Source organism: Andrena cerasifolii, chromosome 2 (genome assembly GCF_050908995.1).
Source record: "Andrena cerasifolii isolate SP2316 chromosome 2, iyAndCera1_principal, whole genome shotgun sequence".
Classification (NCBI taxonomy): domain Eukaryota; kingdom Metazoa; phylum Arthropoda; class Insecta; order Hymenoptera; family Andrenidae; genus Andrena; species Andrena cerasifolii.
This window is the reverse complement of record NC_135119.1, coordinates 5,301,154-5,313,618: the sequence shown is the minus strand read 5'-3', so window position 1 is coordinate 5,313,618 and position 12,465 is coordinate 5,301,154. Positions and strand designations below refer to the sequence as shown.

Here is a 12,465-nt window from a genome sequence, read left to right as displayed (position 1 = left end):
AAATTATTTTGCAGTTCACGAGTTATAACATAAAATCGGAAAATAAGCGGATTTTCAGGGGTCAATTACACCCCCTTAGAGTGAATTTGGGCAGCAAACAAAAATTGCATTGTAATCTGGAGGAAATTCCCTACATATTAACAAAGTTTCAGAATTTTTTGGCATTTCCGAGTTTGGGATCTTCCCTTGTAAGTAGTTTCTACGTACGCTGAAGCGCGTCAATTTTGAATCCGTAAAACTTGCCAGCGTTTAACATAAAGCCGTCCGTGTGCCTATCCTTCATTTACATAAATGGAAATTTGTTGGGGTAATTGATCAAGACGCGTGCTTCCTTCGATTTGCTTCTGTTGACATGCTATAATTAATATGACCCCGTTTCCGAGTCTTCTGGCATTTTATTAGCCGTAGTGAGAGGCACCGAAAGGGAATTAAATGGCTGGTTATTAGCATCGAACTCTATGATATAGCTACAGTTATGATTTACGCCACGCAGCAGTGCTGTTACTTTAAAGGCTATTTAACAAACTTTTACGAGCGATAAAAAGTGTCGTTTATACTGTGACGAATATCGTTAAACCCCTTTTTTATTGTTGGCAATTATAGTTTTTTTATTCGAACAGATTGTAGAGTACATATCTATATCTTATTACACAGTGGTCAGAAGGTTGTCAGCGTTCACGTATTTTTGAGTTTATTATAATTATACTCAGGTCTGGGATATAATTAAAATAACAAATCACAGGTGTACGACCGTTTATAACTGTAACTACCCATGCAAGGAATATTTATCACTACGATATGTTAACATGAAATAAGCCTGCTAGTCAAAACTAAATATTTGCCAACAGCTTTTACCAATCAGTTTTAGTTATAAATTATTTTCGTTACATTAATATTTCTGTATCTAATAACGGTGGAATATAATGCTCTTGAATTTAATTAATCTGCTTTGTTGGTATTATTCGTCAGCGATCTCGAAACAAAATTCACGAATTAATTTGAAATTTTTAAATATTGATTTTACTACAACTTTACTATTATTATTAGGTCTTAAATATATGTCGCCATAAATGGAAGGGGTTACTAATAACTCTAACACAAGCAAATATGTAATTGGTACTCATAAAGCTCGAAAATAGCAACTGCGGTCTACCTTATTCCCGTTTTCTTTTCGAGGCTTCCCAAAGGATGAATATTGGCGAGTTGAACGGCTAAAAATATTCTTAATACAAATTCAATAAAATTCATTAGGTGCTTATAAACATTTATTTACAGAATAAAACCTAGTTTTCTTTTCGTTTTACAAAGCTCCTGAATCACTTCAGTCGTGGTTACATTAATCTCTCTGTGTACACAGAGCAGAGTTGGGTAATAACTAAATAAAAAATTATTTAAATAACGATCAAATAAACGTTACTGTAACTTTAGATTGTTCGTCGAACGAAGTTAATTTTTTTTTATTCAGCAAGAATTTATTCGACGTATGACGAATAGTTTTTGTTAACTTTTATTCGCTATTCGAAATTTGTATTTAAATAAAATATTTGTCCATCTCTGCGCTAAACCCAACTAGATCTAAACTACAACTCTTTCTAAGCGAAGATTATGTGCAAAATCTTCAATTCCTAAGCCTATGCTCTTTAATCATTCTACGCATTTATTTTGCTGAAATTCGTAGGACATAAAATATTTTATGAACAGATGTGCCTTTTATATTAATAATAGTGCTGACATAACACGTAAGTAACTGATATGTAATTTTCTGGGATCACTTCAAAATGCTGTTTTATGTATTCAATATAACCCTGTAAAGCTGTTTTCGATAATTTCGTAGTAACTAATAGTAATTACAAATTTATTAATCCTAATTATAGTCATCCGTGAATATTCTAGTACTATAGCCCATCTGCATATATTAGGTGTATACCAACATTTCCTAATACTTGTAAATTTTTTATTTCTATAATTTCAATAAAATAAGAAACATTAAATTGCGCTAAAATTTTTCTAAACAATTTGTTAGTAACAGTAATATTTCTCTATTATGTTACGTAGTCGGCAGGAACCTCGTTTGGCAGTAATCTTATAATAAATGGATCAGAAAAAAAGTAAAATAACTAAAACATACATGTACATCGAACTGAACGGCAATCAAAACAGATAATTATGTAGGTACTACCGGAATACTACTAATCACCTCAGGAGAATGACAATTAAACCTCTGACCAGTAATGATGAATGCAAAGCAAGTGATTACAAATGCGAGAGGCGTTGAATTCTAATTTATGCTAGTATTTTACATATTTGAAAACACTCGTGCGTTGAAAAAAAAAAGGAATCGGCAACTTATATCCAAGAATGGCAAAAGGTGGCAATCAATTTTCAGGGAATGAAAACTACAAAACATAGGCAACGCATTGCCCACAATTTTTGCAGAAGCAAGCACAACGATCTTCGTCGCGCAATCATACCGAAAATTAGCGAAACACATCACCGGCGTATTGTGATCGCGAGACGGGTTAGCGTGGTGAAAAGTCTGCTTGATTTGCATGATCGACGATTACCACCTACGGCACTGAGCCTCCTCGCTGCCCAGCAGTCACAGAAAACATACGCATGCACATTGCACATATTTAACACATAACGGCACACCGAGCGCTCGTTGCGTGACATGGGGTGAACCTACGGAAAGTAACAGATGAAAGGAGACGCTGGCTGACTGAAGGCGGAGAGAAGCAGAGAGAGTCGAAGTAGCGGATGGAATCGAAGGCAGAAATACGGCGATAAAGACAGAAATAGACAGAACGGGTGCCAGATACTCCGCAGATCGAGTAACAGATGAATGAGGAAGCACACTGACGCTCGGCCAGTAGAAACAGATAGCGAAGAGAAAAGTGCGACGAGAAATTAAGAATAACGAGAGGTCGACGGGACGAGAAATCACGAGGGCGGAAATGAGATAGCAAACAAAGTGGCGGATTCAATCGAAAGAAAAATGGTAGAACGAGATGGAGCGCGCGCGCGAAATAGACGAGTGAACGAGAGGGGAAGATTGCGAGGCAGTATCGTAGTGAACGAATAGAGAAAAGGAAACCGTGAAGAGGGGAAAGATATTTCTACCCTGGAGGCCCACTCGTCGATTTTCCTTTCCCCTCGACGCCCTACCCAGCGCCCTACCCCCTCCGGTGCAGTTGCGCGGCACTAGGATCGGGGCCTTACGAGCGCGTGACGCATGCCTTCTTGTTTCATACTCGCTTCGTCGAGCTGCGCGCACGCACGTGCGTTCCCTCAGCGAGGCCCATTCAGGCTGCGTACGTGCGGGAATCCCATAGTTCAGGCGCGCGTTTCGCGAGAAGTTACATTACAGTTTACGCTTACGATACAGAACACGATCCTCGACTCATTTCTTCCCTCGTTGTGTTTTCCTCGTAATCGATAATTACACGCGGAAAAAGTTCTGTCGCGAGTGAAAATATCCGAGTGGTAATTGTGAATGACTTCAGGCCAAAAGTGCTCTTCTCGCGCTGCTGTACCGAGTGCTTTTTGTTTATTCTCGCTTCTAAAATCGTTCCAACTATTTCGTGTACTTTGTGACACAGTCTCAGAACTCGGCTACCCTTCTCTTTCTACGCTCGCATCGTTTCACGTGCACACGTGCGAACAGTATTTCGCGTTCGAGTGGGGACATACGGGCGAATTGTGCCTGGCAGACATTGTAATACTCGCGTTTGCATCTCGCCGGTGAAGGTGCTCCGTAAGAAATTTCTTGTGCCGTATTATAGCGGTGCATGACGTCATAGAGAACGTCTTGCTGATACCCAGGCAATATTTACACGCGTATCAGCCAGGCGCGGGAACTCGGTAGTGTCTATCCGAGTCTTGGACTTTTTCTGCCACCGCGACGAGAGCTCTTGTTGACTTTTACCATTGGAGTCCTGTGGGGCCCTCTGCTCCCCCACCCCACCCGCCCACCCTGTCGCTGACGTTACTACGTTCGCGCGTCTGACAACCGGCAGTTCGGCGCACTCTGCTCGTACAGAGCGACGTAAGCCTGGCGCTCGTCTGGCTGTCGGTGCGTTGCGATTCCATTGGAAATTAAACGCGCTGCTTTCCATCCGCCAAACACGACCAGCCTCCAACCGAGAGGGTAGGCAGCTAAAGAACGTTAAATTTGCTGCTCGGAGTAGCTCCCTTTACTTCGGAGAGGAACAGAATAGAGGCGAAAGGAAGTTTGTGGTGATTGTATTAAAAATTCATCAAGTTCCTTCGCTGCTGGAGGCTTTGCGGGGATATACCTTTAATTACCAGCGTCGAGAGAAGAGTGATCCCGTTTCAAAGCAACGTTCTGGAAATTCTCCGCTTCTGTGAGTGCCTTATGGACTTCTCCCAACTGGACTTCCTGCTGCAAGATCTGTCGGCGGTGAATCAGTGATTCGTTTCCCTGCGAATGCTCAGAGGCAGTTGCTGAAAAGCCTGCTGAGGAATCGATGCTCAGCATTTGAAGAGCTGGAGCGTTTTACAGCAGCGTGTTACGATTGGGCCGGGCTTGGCGATCTGGAGTGGCCGTAGTGTCGTCGACTTTCCATTCACAAATTGCAAGTTGACCGGAGCGCCTCGCGGGCGATAAGCGGCGAGGAACGACCCGTCTTATTCGCTATCGTTGGGTCACTCGGGAATAAGTGCAGCGCCATTCGTCGTGGCTGGGCCTTAGTCGCCAACACGAGGATATCCTCGTCGAGTGATAAAACCTGCCGTTCCGTGTGCCGGGTGACGGATGATGAATTAGTCTCTCGTACTTCGGCGTACCGTTCGCTCCGTTTAATTCTCAATCGCGAGGAAGGAGCGACAACTCGTGCATGAAGCGTCTGGGTCAGCGTCCTGGAACATTCGCAGTGTCCCCAGCGGCGACAGTTTTTCGTAGGACCTGGTGCAACGATTCTGGGAGATCGAGCAGCGACAGTGAGTGAAGGCAAATGCACCCCGGGAAGAATGAGGAAGATCCATGACGGTGGCGTAAGGAACGCGATACAAGCGACGCTTTGTGGCCCTCCTTCGAGCGGCACGCGGCGGATTTGAACTCGAGGCCACCACAGGGGCCATAGCATCACCCTATCGAGCCGGAGCAACGCTGGAGCACGTTGCTGTCAAGGCTGCTCTTTGATATCGGCTACCAGGGAGCGTGATTTCTTGCCACTGCACTTACGCTTATCTGCCGGGTGGTTCTGCTCCGATCGAGAAGTAAAAAGGCCACTTATAAGACCGCGCGCCCTTTTTCCAACGTCTTCAGCCTGGGGCCATCTAACCATCGCTTAGATAGGATTCGCGCTGTGCATTAACCGCGATCTGAAAATCGATTCCGCGCAGGGGGTCGCGGCGAGAGCAGGAACGTGTCACGAGTGTGTACCCCATCGAGGAGAGAACGCTTTTGGCCAGAGGCCGTGCTCGCTTATCGCTGGAATAGTTGTCGAGAAGAGCCGGGCGGTGGAGAAGGATCGGCGCGAGGGGAAAGGCGGGTGTGCGTGACGTTTATGGGTAGAATCGTAGGTGGAGGGCGAGCTCTATCCTCTCCCCGATAAGACTCGCAACGGACAAGAATTGCCGGCAGTAAATTATAAGTATTACTGGTGGGGCTAGGAAAAACCATCTACAAAATAATTACCGTGCACACCGGACTGCTAGACGATTAATCGTCGGTTCGATTATTCACGGCCGGGGCCCCGTGGATCCAACGGTTTCGCAGGCAAGAGAGCGAAAGCTTAAAGTACGTGGGAGTGCTGTGCTTCGTGATCGTGGGCGGTGTTCAATGATCGCAGGATTGTCGTCGGTTCTCGTTGTCGATCGACGCCCGTCGAACACGCCTGGATGCCAGTTTTGGAAGGCGGTGTAGCTAAAAAGCGAGGTGTCGACAGGGCCGCTCGCAAAATGCGGATGAGGCTTTGCACCGGCTCCAAAGAGTCCTACACTCTGCTCTCCAAAAAACGGTAACTTATGAGATTTTTAGTTTCTTGATCAGTAGTTGGGTGACTGGACTGTGCTAAGGGGTTGTACGTAGCTACCCCACAGGCCTGAACAAAAGACTTAGGATTTATTTTTTTTAGAAACAGGTAGCTAGTATTACCGCATTTTTTTTTTGGTATTAAAGAAATTAGTGTTTAGTAATTTGGCTTTACTAATTTTCATTTGACTCCGGTTGAAAATTAATAACAACTGAGTTATCGTTACCGATGACTTGTGCTTTCCAGCCTAAATGATATGTCTGAATACGAAAACTCGAACGGATTTTAAGGGGAGGTTCTGGTCTAAATGTCGATTTTTCTTTTATTTCATTTTTCGAATGTTCAACCTTTTAGGAAAACGGGTTTGAAAGGATTTGTTGAAATTCGTAAAATTCCCGAAGTTATAGGCATTTGAGTCGCGGCAAATACATGGGTCACAACCGGCTACTCGGCGCTCACGTAAAACTTCAAATGCGTTTTTCTCGAAACAGTGTTCTCAAAACGGTGGGACCTGTATCTTCAAAAGTTATTATCCGATTCGACTGAAACTTGTTTTATTTTGAAGATTATTCTTTTGGCTAGGGGGGGGGGGTCTAAAAAAATTACAAAAAGTTGAAAATTTATAATTTTTAAAGGCGTTGAAAGGACGAAAAATACAGGGAAAAGTGATTTCAAACGTGAAGTGTCGTTATTTTTTAAAAAAAATGTAATTTTTGTAATTTTTTTTTAGTTCCCCCCCTAGAAAAAAGAATAATCTTCAAAATAAAAAAGGTTTCAGTCGAATCGGATAATAACTTTTAGAGATACAGGTCCCACCGATTTGGATCAATTTTTTGACGCCTTAACTTTAACGACTCCCCAGGGCTGTTTGCACTGATTAATTATAAAACAAAAAATATATTTCTATAACATAAGACATCCTTAATACAATGCAACAAGTCCCATTAAATTATATATAGTAGTTTTCCTTTAATTAATTCCTAAATATCACCTATTTTTTGGGGCTCTAGACCAGAACCTCCCCTTAAGAATAGATTGGAAATAGAGGCCTCTGACGATTCTACTTTGTTAAATTTCAATTTTTATTTTATTAACTACAAAAATAGAACTTCAGTGGAAATTTCATGTTTTTTCCTTTATTTTAATACAGCTTTTAGTAACAATTTATATGGTTTTCACATATACCTTTTTCTAAAAGAATTTCTGAACTCGTGTCTTTTTTCGGACGTCTAGGTAGATATAACCTCTTGCTTACATTTCTTAATACTACGAATTCTATATTTTTTTTGTTTCTAATGTACACAGGGAAAAGGAAATGTTATACTTCGGGAAGTGGTAATTTTGGTCATTACAGGAAAAAAAGTTCATATGAACTCCGATAAAATTTATACTAAATTACAGTAAAGAATGAAGTACTGTTTTTACTGATATTTAATTCATATTTTAAATAACATCAAACAAAAAGAAGACGCAAGATAGTAAACTCTGGGCGATAACCTGACTCATTTGGAAGATATTCACTTTTACATAGTTGATGATTTCTTTATTTACTAACAAGGGAAGATCCCGAACCCGAAAATTCAAAAAATTCTGAAACTTTGTTAATATGGAGGGGATTTCCTCCTGATTACAACGCAATTTTTGTTTGCTGTCCAAATTCACTCGAAGGGGGTGAAATTAACCCCTGAAAATTCGGCTATTTTCCGATTTTGTGTTATAACTCGCGAACTGTATGAGTTAGAAAAAAAGTTTCAAGGCAAAAGTTACTTCTTTTAATTAAATCCATCATTTGGCAAAAAAAAAATATATATTACAGTTCCCGAGTTATCACACAAAATTGGAAAATAGCCAAATTTTCAGGGGTCAATTACACCCCATTAGAGTGAATTTGGACAGTAAACAAAAATTGCGTCTTAATCAGGAGGAAATTCCCTACATATTCACAAAGGTTTAGAATTTTTTGAATTTCCGGGTTCAGAATGATTCCCTTGTAAGTCAATGATTTTTTTAAGTGAATATCTCTGTTACCATTTAAACTTGACGTGGTCATATGAACTTTTTCTACCTTTCAATACGTTGGCCTCTCCTCCCGAATCACACATACAGCCAATTTGATGTCGTTAATTTGCAAAAAGATTGAAATATTGAAATTTCAGTTGCAATGCACTGCAAATACCTCATACATATATTACAAATGCATGCATAATCGTATGAACCACAGTTTAGCGTCACATTTCCGTGATCAACATTTTGTATTCTGTACAATACATTTGCAGCTTGCTATTGTTAATATAACTACGACTGAGCACATTGAGTTCGAAATTATATGCTCATAGTAGATATTTTAATACCTACCAGACATTTAAAATTCTTTAGATTCTGTTTTAAAGAAATGTACCTATATTTCTAAGTGACTTCGTTCGTATCACAAATGAGATTATTTACATTATAAACAGGTCAGTGATAAATAATAGGCACGTACATTCAAGTAGGTCATCTACGTTTTATGAATGCAAATGATTGTACGGTAGAAAAAACTGCGACTAATATTAACTCCATTTCTACAAAGGAAATAAATAATATTTTAACTCGTGTGTAACATTTATTATAGACATACAGTGTTACATAATACACTTTTAATATGAGAGGCATTCTCGGCCGACCAAAGACTCAGTTAACAACTTAAATTGCACACCTAATTTATTGGACTTCTGATGGAAAGCATACTTTCTTTGAATTATCCAAATAAAAATGACTATTAGTTTTTAAACAAAACGGAACAACAATCACCACGAGGTATCTTCTTTGATGATATCTCAGGGTTCTAAAAGACTAGCATGCGATGTTTAGGGTAGCAGTTGAATTAGTTTGTCAGTGCAGGGGATACGTAATTCAAATTAGGGTGGTATGCAGGTATTCTTCTCCTACGGTGCATGTCGTTAAGAGTTTAGACTATGTCCGTTATATCCTGGTCAGGAGCACACGAGCACCGTCAACTTTGCATGAAGCCACGGAACGAGCGGGGTAATCTCGCGGTAATTTACGAAATGACAGTCCATAAATATTTCGTTCGTAAATTGTGATTACGGGTTTGATCGACTCCCCGTTTTTCTTTCTGTCTTGACGCTCACCTCCTTTCTTCGCTGCAATCGCGATTTCATACGCCACTTCGCTGGATTCCGAACGAAAGTCATTTGACGATCTGGAAAATGGAAATGAAAACGGATGTTTCCGATGCATATTGAACGTTAATTAATACTCATTTACAAGTCACCCGGAACTGCCACTGCTTTTTATGCTCAACGACGTTTCTCCAGCATTTTGTGAGGAATAAAATTGGAACCAGGCTGCGACTGTTTGTCGAATTTTGATCCATTCGAATAGTTCGAATATTGGAATTCGCAGCGAATAAAATTCGAATATTATATTCGAATTTAAGCTGTAGAAATTCGAATATCTGAATCGAATGTGATCTGAATCATGAAATGTTGCAATATCAGGTTCGACTAGTTTTGTGTTAATAAAGGAACATCTGTGTTTCTCATAATAAGCGATTTAAGGGGTTGAAACACCTTTTCGGTAATTATTAATTAATCACTAATTAATGCTAAATTACTGTTTATCAAATTAAAAAATGTTTTAGATAAAAGTTATTCAGTTTTATTTAACTTTTAATCATAAAATTATTTCAGAAATTACAATTTTCAATTTTCGATAAATATTCGTAAGGTTCCAGTACTTGCGACGTATCCGAATATTGAATCGTTCGAATAGTTCCAAATTTATTATAAAATCACTCATCGCATGATAGAATTTGTGAAAATATTTTGTAATAATTCTAGACAGAAACACACACGCGATTCGATTTGTATATTTTCCTAACGTCGGTAGACATGTTTTCAGGCATTTGAATATTAGCAAATCCATATCCAAATGACTAATTTTCGTAATATCGAAGGAAACCGAATTACTCGCTGGTCACATGTATCTGCATAAAATATGAGGAGTTAAATGCGTTTTTTTATCAATTGCTTTGTTTAAATTGAACTTACAATTAGATGTACATATACACATTGCTTTGAAGAAATATCAATAAGACAAAAATAAAAACCATGTATTATATATTTTACAGTTTGCATCCCATTATTTAGCCAACATAGAACGGGTAGCTTTGAAAATATTAACTATCTTATTTGAGTATAAATAACAAATTTTAAGGTAACGTTAAAATTCTAGTTATTTTACAACATTCTGTTGAGCCTTATTGCTTGCATTCCATATTAGGTACCTACTGTGACGGTATTTTAATTAAACCCTCCCAAGTAGCATTTCATTGTAGTTACAAGAACATACGTTTCAACGTGTGACAATCTTTAACATCAGCAATAATTATTGTTCACGAAATGACACTTTTTACGTAATAAAATATGCTCGCATCAATTTTGACACGCATTCACTGATCAAAACTTTTGATTAACCAAACACAACTGTAAAAAAAATTGGAAAATATTCATGTCTGCAAGTTCCTTTTTTTCCTAAATAATCATATGATCATTTTTAGGAGAAAAAGGAACCTGCAGACATGAATATTTTTCCAAAATTTGTTTACAGTTGTGTTTGGTTATTCAAAAGACACAACTATCTCGCACCCAGACCAACTGAAAATTCGAATTTAAATTTTCGCCTATATAGTATGATTATATAATCATTTTTAGGAGAAAAAGGAACCTGCAGACATGAATATTTTTCCAAAATTTGTTTACGATTGTGTTTGGTTAATCTGTTACGTACGCAGACCTATCTTTGACTTTTTAACCCTTTCGAGTGTCCGGAATGCAGTGACCCGGCGGGTTCAGCGTTTCCTGCAGTGGTGTGATGCAACCGAGTTTCCCCCGAAAACCTAATATTCATTTGAAGGCATTCATGTCCCCACTACTTTCTCGCCGAATTTCGCCGTATAAAAAGGGCCACGAATCCACACTCGGGGACTCATTTCAAGTGTACTTGGTTTAGACGATAGAGGCTTGCGAGATCGAGGAACAGTTTTCGTCAAGTATTAATTCAACTTAAGCCATACAGCTCGCAGTGTTGCTGATAGGCGTTGTAATTATTAAAGTCTTTGAGACCCCCACATTTCTCAGTGCGTCAAAATCGAGAGGTGGACTTAGGTACCGCGACAAGTAAAGACTCAAACAATTGTAAGAACCGAGCTTATAGAATATAATTAGTTATTTCTTAGTTAGAGTTCTTTTATTTGAATCCAATCATCATCTGAACTACCTCTACGAGACTAACCCATAGATACATCTTTACCGCTCGAGGTGTATCGCATTATAAAGTTACGAGGCTAAATTAACATTCCTAGTGGCTCCCGGGGATACCAGACCCCGGTTCGTCCACTACAATCAACTCCCTAGTGACTCCCGGGGATAGCAGACCCCGGTTCGTCCACGACTTCCACCTTCCTAGCGGCTCCCGGGGGTACCAGACCCCGGTTCGCCCGTGAAACATACCTTCCTAGTGGCTCCCGGGGATACCAGACCCTGGTTCGTCCACGACTTCCACCTTCCTAGTGGCTCCCGGGGATACCAGACCCCGGTTCGTCCACGACTTCCACCTTCCTAGCGGCTCCTGGGGATACCAAACCGCGGTTCGTCCGTGAAACTTACCTTCCTAGTGGCTCCCGGGGATACCAGACCCCGGTTCGTCCACGACTTCCACCTTCCTAGCGGCTCCCGGGGATACCAGACCCCGGTTCGTCCACGACTTCCACCTTCCTAGCGGCTCCCGGGGATACCAGACCCCGGTTCGCCCGTGAAACTTACCTTCCTAGTGGCTCCCGGGGATACCAGATCCCGGTTCGCCCGTGAAACTTACCTTCCTAGTGGCTCCCGGGGATACCAGACCCCGGTTCGCCCACGACTTCCACCTTCCTAGCGGCTCCCGGGGGTACCAGACCCCGGTTCGCCCGTGAAACATACCTTCCTAGTGGCTCCCGGGATACCAGACCCTGGTTCGTCCACGACTTCCACCTTCCTAGTGGCTCCCGGGGATACCAGACCCCGGTTCGTCCACGACTTCCACCTTCCTAGCGGCTCCTGGGGATACCAAACCGCGGTTCGTCCGTGAAACTTACCTTCCTAGTGGCTCCCGGGGATACCAGACCCCGGTTCGTCCACGACTTCCACCTTCCTAGCGGCTCCCGGGGATACCAGACCCCGGTTCGTCCACGACTTCCACCTTCCTAGCGGCTCCCGGGGATACCAGACCCCGGTTCGCCCGTGAAACTTACCTTCCTAGTGGCTCCCGGGGATACCAGATCCCGGTTCGCCCGTGAAACTTACCTTCCTAGTGGCTCCCGGGGATACCAGACCCCGGTTCGTCCACGACTTCCACCTTCCTAGCGGCTCCCGGGGATACCAGACCCCGGTTCGTCCACGACTTCCACCTTCCTAGTGGCTCCCGGGGA

General features: G+C 41.5%; 1 protein-coding gene across 3 annotated transcripts in view; it reads left to right on the top strand.

The window, feature by feature from the left end:
* The window catches only part of LOC143378487 (rap1 GTPase-activating protein 1), a 342,177-nt gene that overhangs the window by 117,433 nt on the left and 212,279 nt on the right, over positions 1 to 12,465 (top strand). The window contains exon 1 of one of the 3 annotated variants that reach the window (XM_076830267.1): positions 4,931 to 5,981. The exons of the other annotated variants lie outside the window; for them this stretch is intronic. Coding sequence (XP_076686382.1) covers positions 5,863 to 5,981 — 119 coding nt within the window. The 5' untranslated portion in view covers positions 4,931 to 5,862. Of the gene's footprint in view, positions 1 to 4,930; positions 5,982 to 12,465 lie in introns of those variants that run through there. 3 annotated transcript variants of the gene reach the window in all.